General features: G+C 37.7%; 2 protein-coding genes across 4 annotated transcripts in view; one reads left to right on the top strand and one right to left on the bottom strand.

The window, feature by feature from the left end:
* Positions 1 to 2,057: 2,057 nt before the first annotated feature.
* cep135 (centrosomal protein 135) lies at positions 2,058 to 16,941 on the bottom strand. 2 transcript variants are annotated; one of them, XM_066677024.1, is made up of 26 exons: positions 16,623 to 16,941; positions 15,284 to 15,420; positions 14,935 to 15,125; positions 14,095 to 14,262; positions 13,794 to 13,938; positions 13,578 to 13,662; positions 12,711 to 12,839; positions 12,284 to 12,499; positions 12,080 to 12,145; positions 11,155 to 11,305; positions 10,608 to 10,840; positions 10,198 to 10,353; positions 9,903 to 10,046; positions 8,614 to 8,691; positions 7,837 to 7,988; positions 7,468 to 7,583; positions 7,120 to 7,274; positions 6,449 to 6,504; positions 6,173 to 6,341; positions 5,966 to 6,076; positions 5,114 to 5,299; positions 4,111 to 4,320; positions 3,652 to 3,854; positions 3,394 to 3,498; positions 3,150 to 3,305; positions 2,058 to 2,824 (listed from the first exon to the last, which is right to left on the bottom strand). In XM_066677024.1, the coding sequence occupies exons 2-26, from the start codon at positions 15,394 to 15,396 to the stop codon at positions 2,803 to 2,805; spliced, it is 3,516 nt and encodes a 1,171-aa protein (XP_066533121.1). In that variant the 5' UTR covers positions 15,397 to 15,420; positions 16,623 to 16,941; the 3' UTR covers positions 2,058 to 2,802. The 2 variants fall into 2 exon arrangements, with proteins under 2 accessions (XP_066533121.1, XP_066533122.1); XM_066677025.1 differs by having other exon boundaries at positions 15,284 to 15,417.
* A 979-nt stretch (positions 16,942 to 17,920) lies between these two features.
* The window catches only part of cracd (capping protein inhibiting regulator of actin dynamics), a 38,419-nt gene continuing 33,338 nt past the window's right edge, over positions 17,921 to 23,001 (top strand). Inside the window, exon 1 of one of the 2 annotated variants that reach the window (XM_066676714.1) lies at positions 17,921 to 17,951. The gene's annotated coding sequence lies outside the window, so the exon portion shown is untranslated. Of the gene's footprint in view, positions 17,952 to 19,145; positions 19,246 to 23,001 lie in introns of those variants that run through there. The other variant, XM_066676712.1, reaches the window with a different exon arrangement.

Here is a 23,001-nt window from a genome sequence, read left to right as displayed (position 1 = left end):
GATGACTTCATACTGTGCAAAAGATGCATAAAGCAGAATAGTAATATCAGCATTTATGTAGTGCTCTATGTATAATTTTTAGTGCGTGTGTTGCTGTCCAAAGAAATACATTTATCTCCAAAATGCCAAATAATAACTTTATAGGAGAAGGAAGAAAAGTTTCATTAAAAAAAAAATAATAATAAAACAGATGAAATAAATAATAATAAAAAATTCAATTAAAAACATTCCAAGTAATTTGAATATTTCTATTTATTCATTCATCCTGAAATTTCCACACAATATGAAAGCTGGTAAGTTCAAATGATGCAATGATGAATTAAAATTTGACAAAAATGGAGATACGTGTCTTTCTTTGGACAGTGTTTCTTATTATATACATCCCAAATCAAACTTAGAAAGTAAACTGTATAGGAAAATTTTGTATTTAAATATTTTGTCTCCTACCCTAATAGACATAGTCTGCCATTTATATTTAGTTTTAAGAGCACACAAGTCAGGTTGGAATCATTTGTTTTTATATCTAAAGTGTACATTTATCACATTTTCAAGAAGTCTGCACTCCTACTACAGTCACTGTGTCCCATTTAGGATGATGTGATTGGGGTAAAATATTTAATAGTGGTTTTTAAGACAAATTATGTGATTCTTTCCTATAAATGAATGTCTAAGTCTTTTAATTACACAGATGTTTTTTTTTTAGCACTAAACATTCGGCTGACTTGTTTTATATATATAAAATGCTAAATGTCTCCAATTTAAAACTGTTCGAAATTTGGCTAGAATTTTGATTTGCAATATTTTTTTTGTGAAACATGGCTTATCATTACAATCATAGCCAGTCATTATCAGTTGCCAATCATAGCCAAATTAAGTAGCATACTATTTTTAGATAACCCCACAATTTTTATTTTTAAAAATTATTTACTCAAAGAGTAAATCACACTATATCAGTACGCAATATCAGAAATTTTCCAAACATTCATATGGCTTATGTACCTTGTCTATTATTATTATTTAGGTTAAAGGGCCCATGTCCTGCATTTTTTTCATTCCAGATTTTTTTTATTTCTTAAGTTCAAATAATTAGTTTTAAAACATTTTATGTTGTATGTATCATTCATATTTATCTTCACCTTTTGCCTTAGAAGTAGACCGTTTAGTTTTTTTTGTTTGTTTGTTTTTAATTTTGTACAGTCTTTCGGTACTTTGCCCTTAAGACATATGTAAATGCCTTTTCTGAGAGGCCTAGGATTGTGCCTCATTGAAAAAGCAGTTTTGGCTGGGGTGCGGTGTAAATGGGTGGGGGAAAAACAGCTGTTTGCGATAAATTCCTATATGCAAATTAAATGCAATCAAAACAGGATGTTTTACAGCTTTTGCCGGTTGTTTGCTGAGTGGGGTGTGTGTTTACGGTATCAAAACCATCTGGGTTAAATGTCTTTGAATTGCTTCCTTGTTGACATCAAGCTGTTTTTATCTGAAGAAGGAAAAACTTGAACCTATGTCAAAATACTTCTGTTGCATTATTAAATAATGCTAACCAGTAACACTTAGAACAGACTAAACCTGTTCGCTGTCCTATACAAGTGAGTGCCACTTTAGTAGAAAAGTCTCAGACAAAATTCCTTGAGGTATTAAGAATGCATTCTCCCACACAAAAAGAGAAATATGTCAAGGAAAGTGCAATAAGCTTTCAATTTAACCAGCCAATGAATTTCAAAGGCTTCCCACACCAAAAGGCCCTGTACTGAATTCTTGGCGTGAGTGCCAGTGGTCTCTTTCAAAGAGTAAACAAAACAGGTGTAGATTTTCACCCATAAAGCCTTCTGAACAGGCGCTGAAATGTGAAGCAACACATCAAATTAAGTCATTTGGTTTTCATCATTTCTCACAGGTCATTGGAGCATCACCATGATTTTGCAGCTGTAATCTTAAGTTAACAATACTACCTTTACCTATACTGTTGCTTTAAATAATATTTTATGATTATTTATCTATGTCTTTCTGTTAAGAACCCACTACTGGAAATTGTATGTTTATTCAAATTAATAAGTTAAAAAAACACACAAAAACAAACACCTTTTTAAATATACAGAATAGGCATAGGACATTCTTAACATATTTGGATGTTCAGAGCAATGGCATTTCTGTGTAACACTGACAGACCTGTGTAAGACGGTCATATTCCAGTTTCACAGTATTGTTTGGTCACTTTCACAGCCAGCCGCATTAAAAGCACACCCTAACTTCTTTAAATGTAACATTTTATATAAAAATACTGCATTATAAAAACATGCTACAGAATATTTTCCTACAGGAGTGTACAAAAATATTAGCATAAGTTAATTAACATAAAAAACATTTACACCTTGAAAAACACAGAATTAATTTCCTTTAACACCCTTTACACAGGATTAATTTCATTTAAAGAAAAAAAATCATCATAATTTGATGAACAGTGGCTTTAAACATTGTAAAACATTGGCTTCGGTGGCATGATCTCATTTGTCCCTGTAAATAATTGCAAGCTTTTTAAAAACTGTCCACAGAAAACCTAGAATCTGATAACCTTTTATCCTAGGGAACATGTAGGAATGCCTGCCCTAAGGCACATTTATAAAATTTAATTCAGCCAATTTATTTGAGCCTTTTAGAATTTAAAATGAAAGATTCAGAACCCTGACAAAATTCTCTGACACAGAAGTTAACATAACATTCAAAACAAGAACTGCCAGCTGTAAGTTTTCCAGAGAAAAACAGCCACAGACTTCCATTTTTCTTGGTCCAAGTCCTGTTTCTTTAGTCCTTAAAGCTCACACTTCTGAAATAAGGCACAGTACAAAGAAAGATTTAATAAGCATAAAAATGCACAACTGCAGTATGAGCACCTCAAGTATGACCAGTCAAATTGAACATGTTTTCAAATTCCTATTATTACTATCATTTAATTTTAATTTGGTAAAAAGGATAATTCTTATAATAAAGCTCTTAAAACTGTGATCACCCAACACACACAGTAAGTTCTTCAAAAGATTAATTAGAAAAAGATTAAAGAGAACTTAACTAATTTAATTGGCCAAAAGATAATGTCATTGAGTAAATCTTCAGTGGTTATTATATGAAGCCATGAACATTTAAGGACTCACTTTTCTGATGATTTGTCTACTGAGCGCTCTGGTGTGCGCAGAATTGACCGCTCGGGGGAGGTTGGGCGAGGACTGTGAGAAGCGCTGAGTGGTGAAGAGCTACGTAATGAGGAGAAAGACAAACCCTGCCTGCGCATCTCCTGAACTGCCCTCTCTCTGAGAGAGAGAAAGAAAGAGAAGTGGTGACAAACAATATTAATGTGCGGCTGAGAATGTTTCATTCTTGTGGGTTTGACCGACTCACCTCTCAAAACGTTCAGTTGTCAACTGCCTCTTGAGCACATCCATCTCCGTCTGAAGCTGAGAGACTTTCCCACGCAGCTGAGAAACTTCTCTAGCATGGCTTTCCCTAAATAAACAAAAATATCCAGCATCCTGGATCCTGTTAACAGCCCAGACATCCTGAAACATATATACCCCCTAACAGACCTTAATTCAGTTATGATCATTTATGTTCTATGGACTGCTCTCATTAGGAACGTTTCCCCATATTTCTTCTTACGTTTTGCTGTCTGCAAGGGCCAGGCGATCTTTGAGCACTTTTAGCTCTGAATCCTTCTCGCTGGCGCTGAGGTGGCTCTGGAACTCTTTCTGCCGGTTTGTGGAGAGCAGTGTCTCTAGGTTGCGCACAGTCACCTTCTCACTGGCCAGCTGCTTCTTTAGAAGATCTGTCTCAGAGCGCACATCCTCCAGCTCACCGGATAACTGAGGTTAAGGGCAAGAAGACAAATTTTTAGTTAGGTGGCCTGTCCTCATACTCGACTAAGGATGTACACTCTGAACCACAGATCCCTGCTGAAGTCTTGCTTTAGCTGCTTGTGAGGTGATTTAAATCCTGGCTGTGTATGTTTGCCTTCTGCTGTGGGATTTGCTATTGCTGCAGTGATGTGTGCAATTTCTTAGCAAACACTACAGTAAAATTTAAGAGTGGGAATACGTATAAACACTGCTTCTCCCTCACCCTCTCTAGCTCCATGCACTTGGCAGTTAGCTGTCGTGAAATCAGCTCTTTGCTGGAGTCCAGTTTGACACACAGCTCTCGCACAGAGGCCAGATCAGCTAAGACTGAGGCTTTCTCCACCCGAGCTGTCTGCAGTTCTTCCTCCAGCCGAGACATGGCCCGTGCCAGCGAGGATACCTGAGCCTCATACGCCTGCAGTGCATTCATGTGCTAAATAAAAACACAAAGAGAGAACACTGACAACTGCAGGAATTCAAATTATGTTCCATAATACATAAACATCTTTGTCTTGTGAAATGGCTGTGACTGAGATCTGACTGGCAGAAAAACACTTCTCAGTTTTGGTGCAGATTGGAAGATAGTTACCTTGTTAATAGTGACATTGTGATATTGCAATGCAGAAACATGACAATGTATCTTTTTTCCCATCAACAACTACTGAATTTTTGGAACATCCAAGTTTTTAAATTACCAGCACCAATCAACATCCCTCTCCAAGCACATTCATATGAAACTACAGAGAGTGAAATTTTGATGTGACTGGGTGTTTTGGCTAATTCCACCAATTCCCAATAACTCCCCCAATCTGGGAGGATGAAGACACAGGCTTCCTCAGAGACATGAAGCCAACTAGTGCTTCTTTTCAAATTACTGAAGACACAATGCCAGCAAAACATGCTTAGAGGAGAATGCTGTCTTAATATACGTCAGTTAAAGGCAGTTAAACGCTAGCTACTATTTTTCTTGTGATGAGGGGAGAATGAGGACTCCCTGTCTCGGATGTTCGAGGCTTTACCAGGGACTGAACTAGCAATCTACCGATGACAGGGTGTGACTTGGCTCTCATAAAGGGATGTTAAACTCCAGTTCTAAAGAAACACAGCACTGCATTCTACTAATGCCACAGAACTGTGCCACTCTAGGACGTGGTTCTGATCATCCCTGGGTTCATCTTAAAGAATTACTAGGCATTACAATTAAATTAGATCGTTCCAAACCATACCTCTTGTATCTCTCTATCCTGCAGAGAAACTCTCTCTCTGAGGTGTCTGCGCTCTGTATCAGACGAGAGCAGCTCTAGTTTGATAGAGTTGTTGAGGCCCTCTGCCTGCTGCAGTTTCATCTCACGCTCCTCTGCATCTGAGTGTGCCATGCGGAAGCGTTCCACCATTTCTCTGTTCTCCTGATCCTGTACAAAAAATATATAACAAACATTATATTTTACTTACATATTACATTATTATTTCTTGACCAGAAATATCATAAAATATTTGCTTTCAGGGGCTGCACAGTGGCGTAAGAGGTAGTGTCACTGTCAAAGCCCACCGCGTATTCTGTCTAAGTGAATTTCCTCTGAGTACTCGTTTCAAAAGTGTTCATAGGTGTGTGAATGAATTTGCGAGTGTGTGGTGCCCTGTTATGGACAGGCGTCCTGTCCAGAGTGTGTCCCTGTCTTGTACCCAGTGATTCTGAGTAGGCTCCTGAACCACAGTTACCCAGGTTAAAGGGGTTACAAAACCTGAATGATGTAAATAGATAGTTGCTCTAAACATAAATTAAATGGTATTTAATTTAATTTGTATAGGTAATGTTGTAGCTTTCTTCTCTGGAATTGAGATGTTAACAGTCAGTTTCTTATGTGCCTAAACAAAAAGAGCAACATTTGCTCGACTGTAGCAGGTTGCACAATTAAATTACATGAAATGACAGGAAGTGCAAATCTTAAGTGAGTAAAAGCAATAGGATTACAAATGAATAAGCAAAAAAAATAAATAATCTTTTTCTTCAGAGAGATTTAGCTAACCCCACACATCCGAGAGGAATAATCATAACATTTTGCTTTTTATTTTTTTACCTTAGCTGCTATCAATTTTTCTATCTTGGCCACCTCAGAGATGTATGAGTGTACCCTCATCTTCAGTTCATCCCGCTCTCTCAAAGCTTCTTCCATCTCAGTATGCACTGCCTGTCCACAACAGTACAGATAAACAGATATGTATGTATACATCTGTAATAGTCATAGGTAATCTTTACACATACTCATATGTGCATACAAGTGTACCTGGTTTTCCCTGGTCATGGTGGCCAGATCGTCCTGTAATCTCCTGTTCTCTCTCAATGCTATTTCTCGGTCACGACTTACTGATGAGAGCTCCTCCTGTGACTGGTCTAACTGTCTGCGCAGGCTAGCAATCTCCCGCTCACGACTGCCCAGTACCCCCTTCAGCTGGCTACAACACACAATTACACACATTTCAGGAGGTACTCTTTCTTAGCAGAACAGTACTTATATTTAAATGATCAATAATTATTTAAAACAACAGACAAAGACACTTACTCTAAAGAGTTCTCCATTTCTGTGATTGTGAGCTGTACTTCTGTCAGCATCTTCTCCTGCAGAAGGTACAACAATGTATTTGAAAATTTTATATATATTTTAAGCATAAACCAAAAAAGAAACATAATACTAAAAAGAAAAATGGTTCCCCACGATGTCACTGACACTTACAGTACTGTGCAAATATTATAGGCATTAAAAAGCTATTTATCTGAGTGTTTAAGTGTTTATTTGCTAAAACAAACAAATGACAAATAACGCCCAAAATTACATTACATAACATTACATAACATTATTCCAGTGAGTGTGATATTCTGTGTGAATGTGTTGATTTAACTTTCCAAATCTCTCCTTGTGGCAGTCCATATAGTTTATATTATTATTGTTTAATTACTGTAATTATATGCAAATTTATACAAGCGCCACATTACAGAGAAGGCATTAGTTTAAAAAATAAATAAATAAATAATAATAATTTAATAATAATAATAAAATAATAATAATAATAATTAAAAAAAAAATCTCTTAGGTGCATAAGACTTCTGCACAGTACTGTATATCAAAGAAGACTTTTATTTACACACCGTCCAAAAGTGAACAGAACAACAAAAATGGCAGTTCAACTACAATATTACAGCTTTACTGTGACATTATTAGTTTATGCCAACTACCTTACTGTGTAGACGGTCCTGTAGTAAGACCATGCTCTCAGCCTTTTGGTCCACTGCCTCCTGCAGAGTGTCCTTCTCTCGATCCAGAGATGCAATTGCATTCTTCAGTGCTGCTACTTCATCAGTCTGAGAGGTGCCATGTCTACTGAGCTCAGCTGTGGGCATGCAGACACACAAACAAGTGTTTGAGAACATCAACATATTTAAGCCAAATATTTTGGCTTGTGAGGCAGAGCTGTAACTGGGAATAGTCTAAACTGTCAAGCATTTTGTCTTAATTTGTCTGTGACTTTGCAAATAGAATGTGTAGACAAACTGAGAGATGGACAGCAAGAAAAGGTAACCTACCGATTTCATCCTCTAGCCTGTCTATTTGTTTGTGAGCTGCCTGTAATTCACTGGTTTTCACAGAAAATCTGTGCTGAATGTCAGACAGAGACTTCTCCATCTGCTCTTGTAGTAACCTATAAAACACACAAACTGTTCACATCCAGAGATTTCAGAATGTAAATAATAAATAAATAAAAATAAACCAAAAGACTCTGTATAAATACTAAAAAACACTGCTCTTATGGGAAAAAACTGTTATTCAATTGTTTTGGCTGTTAAATATGAGATAATTGGTGATAAATATAACTAAGGATTAACAACCAGTCCCAAAAGATGTTTAAAAAAAAAAAAGAAACAACAACAAACTCAAAAACTGCCAAAGAGTACCTGAGTGTGCTGTTCTCTGCTCTCTGCTGTGACATCTCCTCTGCATTCTGAAGTAGAGCTGCTGAACGGGCCTTCAGTTCCTCTTCAACAGCTACACGGCTTTCCTTTAACACAGTCACCTGGGTGCGCAAGTCTGTCCTCTCTCTCTCCAGCTAAGACCATATACATAAAGATTTGTATGCATATACACGCATTTATTTGGAGTTTTCAGTAAAATAAAAAATCCAAAAATCCAAACTTGTGCTACTTCACATTTTTCATATTAGAAGGAAGCTGACAAAAATTATTTTGGCAATCGTGTAATCATTTTGTCAACAGGTAGATTGAGTCTGAACTGAGAGAAAATATATATAAAACCCAGAATTTTTCATACTTCAAAAGGAAACTAGGCTCAATGCAGAAGACTTGACAAAAACATTTTTGCAAATAGATACAATATTTATATCCAACTTGGTATATACACTGAATATGTTCATGTCTAGTTTATAATATTTAAAACTATTTAAAAGATTGTTATTACAAATTATTCTGAACTTGGATAGAAGTGTACAAAAATGACTAAAATGATACTTGATAATCTAATTTAAAGTAGGACCATGCCTGCCCCAAACCAACACTTAAGACCACAGGGCTTTCCATAATGCAGCAAATTCATGATCGTTCACTGAACAAGGCAAAAGCAAAGTGTGAATGGTAAGAATATTAACTGGTAATGGCTGTTAAAAAGCTGTAGTATTGATTGTAATATCAGCTGTTTGAGTGATGAGACGGCAGTACCATCTGAACAGTGTTCTCCATATCAAGTATTCTGAACTCCTCCTGCTCCCTGTCTGTCAAAGCTGAAGTCTGAGCCACCTGCAAAGAACGCACAAATAGACAATGACTATGGTTAGCTGGCATAGTGTGAATTGTCCCACTTGCACCTTAAACAACAGGCAGGTGGATAGTTACTCGACATATTCATTTAACAGGTTTCAACAACTCAAAACTGTTAAATATGTGTGTATTGTAGCTGTCCAAGAGCTGAAATTTTGATTTGTGGTTATTTTGTGTGTATGTGTGTGTGTGTGTGTGTTTAAAACTCATTCAGTAGGGCTAAAAGAGAGACATCTTGTGAAAGTGATTCTATTTGCTGTTTCTTATTTATCAGCATTTATTTTTCATTGCAGTGGAATCAAACCAATTTCAGAATTGCTTATTATTATGTCTGTCCATCTTTTGCATGCATAAAACAGTTATGTTTCAGTGCAAAGTACAAGGGGAAAAAAATATATAGTCAGTCTAGGGGTGGACAATACATTTTTCAAATTATAACAAAATATTTTTGGATATTTTTGCAATAAAGATGTCAGATCCGTTTCCCATAGAAATGGCTAACTTGGCAAAGCATTATCATCATCATACGTTTCCTGGAACGCTGTTAGCGAGAAATATTTCCTTCTGAGGATGTTGTACCTTGGGACCAGCTTCTTAACAAGTCGCTTACATACTTCCTTTTCCACCATTTGTATAGGCACCATGTCCTTAGGTAACCAAAACATGACAGCTTCAGTTATTTCATTCCACAATTTGCTTTTTTGTTTTGTTTTGGTCATATGGGGTGCCACTTGCAAAAGCTATGGCTGTCAGAGTGACTATGTTTGGTTTGGCTTGTTCATTAACAAACACATTTTTAACCTCACATTATCATTCTAAAATACCCGCAATAACTGTCACTCCTTGTATTCACATGGGCACATGAGTGGTACCTTTTGTATTTCTGCAAGTATTTACACATAACAGTCATTTGTTTTTGATCTTCTGTATCCATAAATTGTCCACATTACTGATGTAGCTCAATTTCCAGGAACAAATGCATCCTCTTTGCTAACTCTGCTACTATCCCCTGCTTTGTCTGCCATCATTTATTTCATTTAAAAATATACAGGTATTATCATGAACAGTCACAGGTACATTATTATAGTATCAACCCCTAAGCCAGTCAATGTCAGGCATTTGGTTAAATTTGGAAGGTGAACTACAAACAGAGCCTCTCAGATTTATTACTAAATGCTATACACACAAACCTTGAGTCTCTCACGGAGTGCATCTCTTTCTGTGGAAACTTTGTGGAGTTCAGCATCTGTATGCTCTCTCTCATCCCTCATTTTTTGCTGTAGCTTTGGAGAAAACATCAGGTCTCTACGAAGAGTCTTCAGCTCCTCCTGGGCCTACACATACACATTATATAATATAATATTTTTCTACACAATTATTTCCAGTTGTTTGGAAGTGATAATGTATGCGCATATTTAGAAACCTATCTTCAGGGATTACACATATGCTACACCCTCAATTTAGAAAAGAAGTATATTGTGTTACCTGTTGATACTGAGTGCTGAGCTGATCTCGCTCAGCAGTCAGCAGTTTGACTTTAGCCTGGATGTCCTCCATGTGTTTCTCAAAGCCAAGTAGCATTGCTTGTAGCTCATCTCTCTCTCTGACAGCTCTTGACAGCTCAGTATCTTCACTGTCTCTCTGTACACAAACAGTGCCCAGGTTAAAAAAGAGGAACTGTGTTTTATGCGCTCGTAATATATGTGCTAGTTCACTTAAATGTTAATGTTTGGGTATTGAATCTGCGTGTAGGTAACAATTATGAAGTATACTTCCCCAGAATTGTACAAAAATGTGGTTTGAACTGTATGAACTAATAGAATAGATTTGAGCTATATGAAAACAAAATCTAAGGCTACTGGTTTTGGAATACATGTAGAAGCATAGGGTCTCACCCAGACTTTCCAATTCCCTCTGCCTTTGGGACTTCTGCCCCTGGATGGGCTCGGAATAGGACTTCTATTGGACACGCCTTTTGTCTTGCGATATCTCTCTACCTCCAGTCTGTAGTGGTCTCTTTCTTCCTCCAAACTCCTCACAAAAGCATCTAATCGAGATGGGGAGTGTTCTTTGCCACACATTCCGTGTTGAACACGCATACGCTCCAGTTCCAGAATCATTTCTTTATCTGATACAAGAACAAAGAATAATACTTAGCTATCCATCTCTATTCTTGAGTTATACGAGTAAACATAATTGCTTTAAAATATATATATTTAAATATCAAAAGTGAATAATAACACTGAAGCTATTACCAATTAAATGAAAACTTTACTAAATTGAATAACTCTCAAAAGAAAATATATTCAATTTATTTGTTTTTTCAAAATCTCCTACTGCTCTTTTTCATAGCTTATTCAAATAAATGCACCCACATACAGCTTCATAGATCTACACCATCTCAAAAAAAAAGAAAAAAGAAAAAAAAGTAATTATATTTACCTTCCTGTGTCAATTTCTCAACTTTCTCATGTAATCTCCTCTTTTCTTCCTCCAAGAAATTTAACAGACCCTCCATTTTCTCATTCTGCTCCTGCACTTCTGCCAGCTGATCCCTCAGATGATCTTTCTCATGATCTCCTTCTGCCATGTCCTGTAACAGCCAATCAAAAGATTTAGGTCATCACAGGTACCAGTTCCGCTATGTAAAGATTTAGAAAGCAGTCTTACGTAGTGTATGAGCATTCCAGTGACACCACGGTCACTCTAAATATAAGACTTGGCCCGTCATTGCCAGAAGTCCTTGCCAGGGAGTTATGCCAAAGAATGAAAATAGAAAGCCCTGTACTTCCAACAGAGGGCAGTATAGACACAAAGATTTGTCCTATGAATGTGCTTCCCACTGCACGTCCAAAGGGGTTTGAATCTCATTCTTCTCAAAAATAAATAAATAAAAAATAAGTAAATTAATAAACAGATAGATTAAAAAAAAAAGATTTCAGTGTTTGTAATTTAACCTTTAAGACGTCGATGTTTGTATTCCTGCGTTGTAGCTGGGCAAGTCATGTTCAGCTGATTTATTATTTGAGAACATAGAATAGTGGGAATGCTTTATTTATGCCTGTCCTCAAACAAATCATGGAAAAAATAAAAATAAAAATAAAAAATCAAATACACACTGAATTTTCATCAGAAATGTAAATGTGTTTAATTTCTTGTGAAATACAATCATGTGAAAGGCGTGTGAAATCTGCGCTTTTCCCATCCAGAAATAATAAGGATTAGTGACGATTTTATTAAGCAACCCATAATTTGTTAAGATCTGTACAGCAAGAACATCATACAATAGCAGATGGCTAATTTCACAGCCCATTTCACATGAGTGTTTTAGACAGCAGAGAGCTACAGAAAGCCCAGCAGAACATACCTGTCTTAATTTAGATATAACCTCCTCCAGGTCCTCTGTTTGTCCGTGCAGCCGCTGGATCTCTTTCTGCGTACAGAGGGATCGGCAATGTAAACATGTGTACAAGCTATTTGTAGTCCAACCTTCAGTTACATATGATTTCACCTATAGCTTTAGTATTCCTTATATTTTCAGTGTGCTTATACATCCTCTCCCTCTACCCACCCTGGCTTCCTGAAGCTCCATGTCAGCAGTCTCCAGCACCATCTCCTTGTCCTTCTCCAACTGCTGTGCTAGCTGGTCTATCTGGGTGAGCTCAAGGCACAGCTCCTGGTTCCTGGCGCTCAGGTCTGCCACCTCACTTGAAACAGTCTTCTTCCTCTGCTGCAGCCCCTCTACTTTCTGCTCCAGAGCCCTGTTTGTCTCCTGCAGGTACTCAATCTGACAAGATTCAAGATAGGGTGAGTTTCAGTTGTTGGAAGTTGGAAGACTAAATAAACACTTCCAAGTCAGAAAAAAATCTCCTAATAGAAAACACTAGTAAACAAATTTACTAGATAAGTGAAGTATTGAGTACAACACCAAGTTGTACTGAACAACCTTTTCATCTTAGATCTACAAAAAAATAACATAACAGCATACAGCTATTCACCTGTAAGTTCAAGTGAGCAATAAGCTTTTCGTTACTGATGTTTTGAGCTTCCAGAGAGATGACATCATATGGTCGACCGCCGTCCAGAGCCCGATTCAGGCGTTCAATTTCCTTGTCTCGCTCCTCCACCTTAAAAATGAATTTAAAAAAAGGAGCGTGAACCACAGAAAAACTTCAGATGCCAATGTTGATGAACATTTTATCATTGTGATACCAACTCAGTTTAAAAACTAAACAAGGGAAAGTTATGAACTCATTGGCAATATAATTACTTTAAAAATACAAAATAGACATAGCTTCAAATTTACCATTAAAATTATTCATTCTCTGCCGGTTTGGCAATAATACTTTGAACATGAAAAACAACAGTGTTACATGACGTTTATGTAAAAGTTATTAGCATAGGTCAAACTATGGTCTGTAATGGAACAAATGTTATCAAAATCAATGAAATCGCATCCTTTTTCAGGACAAACCTGTACATTTCACTATCTACAGGACAGTGCCAGAGTTTCTGTGTTTCATCTGTATTTGAATGTTCATAGTTTTTACAGCTGGCTTTCAAACCATGGGTAAGCAATTAGTGGGTAAAACTCTGCTTGTATAGCACATAACTAAGTGGAACATTTACTATTTTTGGGCTAGCCATGTATTAGGCCAATAGTATTAAGAAAATAACTTAAACAAAGGAGAGAAAAAGAAAAGAAAGGAGAAAGAAAAAAACTCACAGTATGTGCAAGAAAATAAAAAAATAACAGCCAAGCATGCACTTTCAAAATCTGCATTACAAAAGCAACACTAAAATTTCTGTTAGGTAAACAAGGAAAGCTGACCAAAGAAAAGCCATGGATCTGCACACAGACATACCTGCAAGTTGAGGTGTTTGATTCCTCCCTGTGCTCTCTCAAGATCCAGCTTCACTGCTGTCACCTCTTGTTGCAGCTCTTGGATCCTAACATAAATAACAGTGGGCCAACCTTATTCAATTTTTTTTAAACAAATAATACACAATATCTGTATAATTTTAGAACACAAATAAGGACAAAATCTAATCTGAATTGAGGATTACAAGTTCAATCATACCTGTCATCAACCACCTGGAGAAGGTCAGCAACGTATGGGTCATCTGCCTGTGCCACAGCTGGAGTCGTAGAACCAAGAGAATGTGGGAGGAGCTCATCTATCTGCAGCCGCTGACGTCTAAATGGAATTGGCCTCTTCTTGCCTCCTGCTCAATCAAATTGAGTATTATCATAGGTTCCCATAAAAGACAGCATTGCTATAGCATAATTACAGTGGTATTGTAGAACAGAGAGTTCTGCATGATCACAGATCATTTCAACATGCAGTGCAGCAGTATTATATGCAAGACTAGCCACTCTACCTGGTGTCTGCACTACAGCTTGCATATTCTTCTCTTGAAGCTGTAGGATGCGTTCACTTTTAGTTTTGCTGTCTTTCTCCAGAGCCCGGACCTTATGTACATACTGATTATTGAGGAACTTCAGATCTGTTGTCTCATGGTCCAGTTTCCTGATGAAAGCCTTCAGCTCTGATCACATAAAGGAAAATGACAGCAAGAGCATTGGCTCTAGTTGGTACACAACATATAACACAGAATGAGGAAAAACATGTGCATTGTGTTTAGTGTTACTGTGTTGATCCTCATATCAAGAGGGCAATGTCTAAATCAGAGGTATTCAAACCGTGAGGGAGTTGAAGGGGTGGGGGGGTGAGATGTGAGACTGTGAAAAATAATAAATATTAAAATGTCTCTGTCATAAATGTTTTTTTTTTAATCTTCATATGTTCTTATTTCTTCTTAATCTAATCATATAATGTTGTTTTATTTTACTTATGTAACAATAAATTAACTTAGTGTGAGAAATTAAGCATCAAATTAAGCTGCTTATGCACACATGGATGAGGAGAGAAAGTCATTCAGAGCAGGGGCACTTCATACAGAAGTGAACTGTTCATGTGTCCAGAAAGGAGAAGCTCTTAGTGTCAAGTTCTGCTTTGTATTTTTAGACAGATTATAGTAGACAACAAAAGTTCTGGACTAATGGGATGATTTGATGTGTTTTTTATACATGTTCTGGTGTAGTTTGTATACTGACAAGTCTTTTATCCATTGAGGGTGAGGCCTAGGTTCTCAAAAAGACTGGCAATGGGGGGCTCCAGAGGGAAAAGTTTGAATACCTCTAGTCTAAGGCCTACAAACCTCTAGTTGTTCGATCCTTGTCCTCCCTTAGCTTCAGAAGTCCCAAGTGCAGCTCGTTATTCTCTCTGACCAGCCGAGCATTTTCCGTCTTATATGGCTCAAGGAGAGCATCAAGATTCCGACTCTCCTTCTGAGTCTTTCCAGCTGAGAGTTTAGCATTGCGAAGACTTTCAGTGGTGTGCACAAGATCACTGGGAACCCAAGACAGGCTGTTAGATTTAACGAATATTACAAGCAGGTAGATACAGACACCGAGTCTGTATAAAAATTGCATACTAAGAAACAAATAATGAGAAGCATATTTGACTATTCCAAATTATTGAAATTACAAATTATAATGATAACTTACCTAAAAAGTTTTTCAACCAATGGCAATGACTCAATGCCTAATGGCTGCCTATATCCCAGCTGATCTAGACGCTTTCTCAGATTTATAAATTTCCGCTCAGCATTTGTACTCATGATTATTCTCTGGATAAAGCTCTGCTAATAGATGACATTTTTTGGTTAATGACAACAACAAATCACAGGCTATATAATATCTGAATAGCTCATATTCTACATGGACCTAGTTGTAATTGCTTAACATTTAATTAACCACAAGTCTGCAGTGATTTTTTAATAAGTCTTTGTTCCTGCTAACATTATTTTAAAAGGTTAGCCCAAAAACAAAAAGCTAGCCCACCCCCAAACATGCAGCAGCAAGTAGTGAGCAAAGAGCAGCTCTCATTTTTGCTCCATTCACAAATGACTTTATTTTTACACATTTTAATTCCAACTTTATGCTCTTACATAATAGCCAAAGCCCAATGACTTGTTGATCCTATGTTTTTTTTATCTAGGCAGCCCACAAAAACCTGAAAGTGTTTGCTTATTTCACAGGTTGTAGATTTGCAGGTTTTGTAGATACACAAATACATGTGTACAAGCACTGAAAGTTTTCATAACTGGTTTAAGTGCCTCACAGTAGTATTCATACCTTGTCTGTTAAATGTTGGGCTTTTTTGTGCTTAACAATAGTTGATTATCACCCTTTCCCTCTGTTCTCAATAGTCAGAACCCAAATATGACCACCACAGATTAGATATTCATTGGGAAGTATATAATTCTTAACGTTGCAATGACACTGACTTGGTGGTGGGATGTTAGAGTCTGTCTGTCTGTCTGTCTCTCTCTGTGTGTGTGTGTGTGTGTGTGTGCGTGTGTGTGTGTGTGGATCAGACACAGTAGTGCTGTTGGAGTTCACTGTGTACAACTACAAGGTGCACCTACATAGCCAGTGGATCTCATAAAAGTATAAACTGTTTTATTGTTTTTGGCCATTGATTGTATATGCGTGGTAGACAATGTGACACTTAACTCCTATCAACACTACTTTAAATAATTCAGAATCAGTAAGTCTGCATTTACATTAAACCAATCTGAACGATTGGTTATTAAGAATTAAGTATTTTGAAGGATTCAACAATGGGATTTACATATACAACCAAACACAAACCTAGTGTGATAACGTACGTTTAATATCATCAGGGTGTTCTCGTCATTAGATTAACGATAAATCTATCTGCTATTGTAAGCAAAGAACACATAAACGTAGCTAGCTATCTGATTAAGCTAACAGCTGATCACGAGACGTTAAATATTATAATGTTACATTTCTTAATGTGTTAAGATTTTAGTAACCTTACCCAATAGCTTGCTTTCGGTGTGTTTTTGTGGTAGAAGAGCAGCTGTCCAAACTAGGAGATGAGAGAAGAGCTAAGGATAACGTTAGTTAAAACAGACGTTGACATTAGCCTCTTAGCTCGACTGTGTTTACAATCCATCACCAGCACAACACCAACACACTCTCCAGAGGAAATGTATTTACACACTGTGAAAACTGCTGAATGTATATTAACTCCGTCGTTCTAGAGATAATGTAGCTAGTGATAGCTAGTTAGGATAGCTACTTCGCGGGGATATAAAGAATGATCCATTTTAAGTTTAGCTGATAATCGCTGCAGAAGTGTTCTCTCTCTCTCTCTCTCTCTCTCTCTCTCTCTCTCTCTCTCTCTCTCTTCCGGTGGCGCTAAAGCAGTTTGAAAACGGCGCCGAAGAGGAAAAATATGGCTGTTTTCAATCACTCCACACTCCCTACATAGTGCCCTAAATAAGTCATGGAACTATCGAATCTACACATAAACGTGTACAAGGTTTTGCTAGAGGAGCCTGGTACAGTATGGTTGAATAAAAACGGGTTTATATCTGACATACAATAATCTATTTGGATGTAGAAGCAATTATTTCATGTCCTACGTAATGTACTACTTAGGGATTACATTGCCATTTGAGGCAGACCCGTGATCGCCATAGAGACACATCAGCGGCACTGGAAAAGCGCCACCTCTGGTACTCTCTTTGGCGTAAACACACACAAACGACTGTATCTGAATCTTAAACTTGCAAAATGCCCTAATTAACCCACTGTCTGATTTTGAACCGCAGCAAAAGCTGTGGATTTGTCTAAGTTCCCCTTTAGCTGAAGCTTTGCTTTGGGAATGGAGCCCTGGGGGTCATGGGCAGCTGCTTCTGTGCGTCCCATTCGTTGATTATGCTTTTCTGTATTCACTAAGAATGTCTATATTTTGTTCTAAAACTACGTAGTTTATTAATGAGCGCTTGCATTCATGGAAGAACTGGGAAAAATGATGTCTAGAAAACCGCCGATTAGTCCTGTAAGTGTTGACAATGAACAGAGAAGGGGAGGATAGGCAGATATGAACTTTATATATACTTTATCTACATTATTCAGATACAAATTATAGTATGCATCAGAAATGGCCAAATATTTATTCTATAAAGGGACATAAATAAATTGCAAAGTTCTGTGAATCCTTTGTTTCTTTTGTTTGTTTGCTTTTTCATGTCTTCCCACAATTACAAATGCTGATGCTGCCAGCCTGAGATGCCTGAGGCAGTGCAAACTTCGTTTGAGGCATATTAAGACAGCACTCATTTCCGAACCACACATGGAGGTGAGTACTAAATGGCCAGTTATAGCTCAATACCTTCATTTTCTAGTAGCTTGTCAAGGGGTGAGGAGGATAGAGCAAGGCTATTTGCAAACTGGCATCGAATGTATTTATAATTCTTAAAGAAGTGAATTCTGTGGATTAAAAATAAATTCCATTCAATTAAACTGGACACCAGTTTTCAAACTGAGTTGATATGAAATGCTCCATCCTTGAAAGAATTGTTCACAGTGGCAATGATAGGAGATGTGTGGAGAGTTGACTTTTGACTTATATCATGTTTATAAAGCATAATAAAGGCAGAGTGTATTTAAGGAGTGTTGTAAAGCAAAATAGCCTCCAAAGAATATTTTTTAGATTTACTTATTGTTTTTAATAATAATAATAATAATAATAATAATAATACATCAACCAGCCTTTTAAGACTTGAATTTATGGGTTGGAACTTTTTAAATCTGGATTATTAAAATCTGATTTATTTATACCTAAATATTTATAAATATTAAATAAAATATATATAAAAATATTCAAATAATACAATATACAAAATTCACATAAATGTAATTTAAGTATTCCAAATTCAGAGAAATATGCCAGTGATTTAGCTCCATATACATGAGTTGTATCACAGTCACTGTAAGAAAGTAATATTTAGTGCCCAGTCAGCAAGCCTTAATCTGGACCCATATGAAAATTGACTAGGTAAGGTAAAGATGGGCATGGGGCTGAGCAGATTAGTAAACCCATATGGGGCTTACACATCAGCTGAAATTTGGAGTTGGTTGTTGTAGGCGTCTTTCTAACCCTAATTTAGCAAGATTTTGTGTTTTGTACAGTGCAGATGTATGTGTGGTGGGCCAACATTAACCAGTTGACAAATCTTGCTGGTTTCCAGCTGGGCTTCCCATACAGGCCACCATTTCATATCAACACTCCAAAAGACTTTGTTTACATCTCGGCCACTGAGTTTTTCAGACATTTATTTACCAATTCGGCACATTTCCCTCTTTAAGAAAAAAAAGCAGACGGTAGAATACGACGTTAATTACAGGCTGACGGACATAAGACTAGACGCTTTAATAATGACACAATGGCATATTAACTTAGCATCTTCTCGTCCAGGCTTCCCGCCACACCCTCGCGAGGTCACGTGCAGCTGTGCAGCACGCGCAGTCCTCGCGCAGCATCAGCGACACACGGACACACGCGCTCTCACGCAAACACGCACACGGACGCGCGCACACAAAGAGGTCGGAGAGCTGCACGCGGGACACAGACACTGGAAGAGCGCACTAAGGTAGGAGGCTGTTTTTACTGTCTTTCTCCATTCACCGCCATTGTTTCTGTAGACGTCTCGCTTTGTGTCTGTAATATTGACCTTGCCTTAAGCTCGCACTCCTTTCACGCGGGGAGAACCCGTTCCGCTACGCAGGGAAACAGGAGGAAGGCGAATAAAGTGGCGTTTTCCTTGTGAAATACTGGTCCTGTTACATGTTCTGTAGAAATCCCATATGGGAGAACACCGTTGATAACGTTGACATCATCCCTACTGCTGCGCGTGCTGAGAGAAAACGCCCCCCCTGCTCCCCCACCATCATCACCTACACCACCATCCTCATATCGTCGCCTCCCATTCGCCTGCTTTCACCCTGTTGTTCTCTTTCTCCAGCTTTAAGTAGGCAAGACGTCGCTCTTTACGGTAATAGTTAGCCTAAAGCTGTCACAATCAGGCGATTATTTGATTAATCAGTCGTTTAGCCCCCTGGCTCGTGCACTGCCACCCCCCAAGGGCTGCACTGGTGCAGACAGACAGACAGACGGGCAGATGGACAGACAGCTCTTACTATGTGTCTCTGTGCGCCTATAGCTGCATTTTCTTTCTTAAGGTGGGCTACAGACTTCCCCCAACACATGCTGTTATGTACCAGCAGGGTGCCAGCTCTCTCACTCATAATGCACCAACAGCAGCAGCATAAAAGGTCTGCAGCTCTCCGAGTAGGGGACACATCCAGTATTGTGCTGAATAGGCCGTGTTTTGCAGCGATACAAACACTGTCATTTGACCTCAAGTGTCTGAGTGTAACCTGGTCCAGAATGTTGACCCTGAGCTGGTGACACATATGAGTCTGTGCACACATACTGTAGGCTATGTATGCGTGACGGACTGATCCATTTGGAGATGGTCACCCACATTGACATGAAAAAGGAGGCCTAAAACAATAGGTGCTGGCAATATGACAACGGTATTTGTTGTATATTGAGAATCATATAAATCTCAATAATAAATATTTTCCTCCCACAATGGTTTGGCAGTGTGAAATTGCCCATAGGTGTGAGTGTGTATGAATGTGAGTGTGTGATCCACTGTGATGGGCATTCTGCCCCGAGTGCATTCCCTGCACCCAGTGATTGTAAGTGGGCTTTGGACCCTCCACAACCCTGCATAAGTAGCTACAGAAAATAAATGAATGAATGGACTGAAGGATGAATATGCTTTTCTGAGCATTCTGAGATTTAGGTTTGGTAAACTGGATTCAGTGCAGTGGTATTTTTTAATGTGGCACTATGGGTACATTTGGTTGTCTGTTCCAACTTATCCAGTGTCAGAAAAAAACAAGGGATGGTGCATATTGTGTGTCATGTAAATGACTTGATTTTCAATATTTTTTGTTGCCATAGCACACAACATTATTGTTTTTTTTATTAGATTATGATTTGCTCCAAATCTAATAATTCATAATGCATATATTGATCACTCCATTAAAACCACAGGGGCAAGAGATGGATGCATGCATTTATGTGTTTAATGTTCAAGCATTAAAGATTTAGTGACGATAGTGAATGTATATGCATTGCAGTCATTTCATGGAGGTTTGTGACTCTTAAAAGTAGTCCTTGTTGGAAACTCAAGGACAAAAACATTGATTTCTTTCTAAAAGAATCATCTTATTTTACTTGATCTCATCAATAGACCATCATCGGTGTGTAATTCAATGCAAAGATGTCTGGCTCGATATGCTGATTAGAACAAGCAGGAACATGTCATTATTTACTGTATTTATAATAGGACATCACTTGTGGGGCTCCCTCAACGTGAAAGGGACCAAAAGAGCAGAAATGTGTTACAGCATTTTCGTTGTACTTCCTTTTATGAATGAGCACAAGCTATTGGTAGATGTTCAGGTCACTTACTACAATCTTCATTTTCATATTTTAAGCTTTACAAAAAAGGTAGTCTTCCCAATACTTTTGAAGAGCCTTCTGTGGGCAGTAGCCTCCTACGGCTTACTCCTGCCATCAATAATTTATGAAGAGGGTGATTAATATTAATCTCTGAAATGTGCTGCATCAATGTAAGTTTGCCAGTCCAGGAGGAAGGGCCCTGGGCCTTTGACCTGAGCTCAGAAGCTTTTGTGGACAGGACAGGTGAGCTCACAATGTAATGAAACAGATGATACAATTTATCTTCAGATAGATTCATAATGGTGAGTCTAGAACCGCAATGGTGTGTCTTAGAGAGCTTCTGGATGCTTAATCTTCTTCTCACATTGTTAACCCTAAAATTCTCTTTCCCTCCAGCTATTGAGTTGGAAAAGGGAAGGTGGTATCGTCTTCGTAAAATGCATATGACACAAAGGCTTTTACTGACGCCGTTTTTTTGCCCTTCAGTCTCGTCTGTGAAAGACAGGCCAAAAATAGAACAAAGCACTTTATTGATCCCCAGGAGGGAAATTCATAATGCCTTTGGCTACAGATTTATATGCATTAGTACAGACACAATCATATATGATGCCAAACCACCAGAGACCATGATTGCACAGCCTACTGGTTCTACTGGAACTAGGTCAGTTCAAGCATAATTAACTTAATGTATAGATAAACAGACAAAGCAATATTAGTGTTCAGACTATAAGCATTATGATAGAAGCCAAATATTTAGATTTCTATATGTGTCATATTTCTCTTTATAAAAAAATGTTCAAAATTACCTGAAATAAAAATGATATAGATAGATAGATAGATAGATAGATAGATAGATAGATAGATTTATTTAATTAACAGAATTTAGAGTCTTTGAGCTAATTCACCGATTTCTCTCTATGAATCAGAAGTTAAATATCATATAGCTGGTGAATATTATTTTGCCCAGTCCATTGTCGTGATGTAATAATAAAACAATCGATTTTAGATAGAAACGTAAAAAACTAAAGCCATATCAGTATTTGAAGATAAATCTTTTTAAATATATCAGGCATTAGACAGTGTTTTTTTTTTTATATTTGACAGATATTCACTTTATTTGGTAACAAGTGAGCTTGTGTTCTTTGAAAGGATTTTGTCCTTCTCCTGTAAAGCTACCATTTCAGGAACATATTTTGCTACTACAGTGATAATATACAACCAGTGAACTGTGATAGTGACAGATTTTACACATTTTACTTGACCGATGTCTGTAGATTTTCTATTCTAGTGGGTATTAGGCTACTATGCCAAAGGCTATAGGCCACTCTTCCTGCATGGGTTTTAGAAGGGCAAATGCTGCATAGCAGACAATAACATGCAGGTCACTCAATACATCAGTTGGTTACAGGGACATGCATGAGGTCAAGACTTCAAGCTTCACAACCAGTTACTGTAATTACTAGTACAACCATGAGTTACGTATGACAGTATCATAACTACATACACACCCTGTCTCCCATCTCTGCAGTGATACTGCATAAGGTACAGCCTGAAAGGCAATAAATGATTATGAATATTTAATTGACAAACACATTTCAGTGCATGCATCTTTGCGGGAGAGCAATGGCCCTCCATGTGAGATTCTGCTCATCTGAACTGAAGCTGTTTCGATAGAGTTGCGTTATTGTGAAAAACAGTGAACACAGCAGGATGGACACATGCCACACTCGCTCATGCTGGGAACAGACGACATAACAGAGCATTTCACACTGCTGATGTGAATCGGAATTAACCAGTTAGAAGCAGAGACCACCATTGACAAGAACAGCCTTACCGAGCATGACAAAACGAAATTTAGAGGAGAAAGAGA

This window comes from Hoplias malabaricus, chromosome 7 (assembly GCF_029633855.1).
Source record: "Hoplias malabaricus isolate fHopMal1 chromosome 7, fHopMal1.hap1, whole genome shotgun sequence".
Classification (NCBI taxonomy): Eukaryota; Metazoa; Chordata; class Actinopteri; order Characiformes; family Erythrinidae; genus Hoplias; species Hoplias malabaricus.
Note: the sequence above shows the minus strand (reverse complement) of the source record. Positions and strands in the feature narration are given on the sequence as shown.

Bases quoted from the DNA above. Each gene is read 5' to 3' on its own strand.
- cep135 (XM_066677024.1), bottom strand. From the start codon at position 15,396: ATGAGTACAAATGCTGAGCGGAAATTTATAAATCTGAGAAAGCGTCTA. The intron at 5,300-5,965 runs GTAAAAAAATAA...TTTTTTGTACAG, and splicing joins AAAAATTGATAGCAGCTAAG to GATCAGGAGAACAGAGAAAT. The intron at 3,306-3,393 runs GTGAGTCGGTCA...TCTCTCTCTCAG, and splicing joins ACAACTGAACGTTTTGAGAG to AGAGAGGGCAGTTCAGGAGA.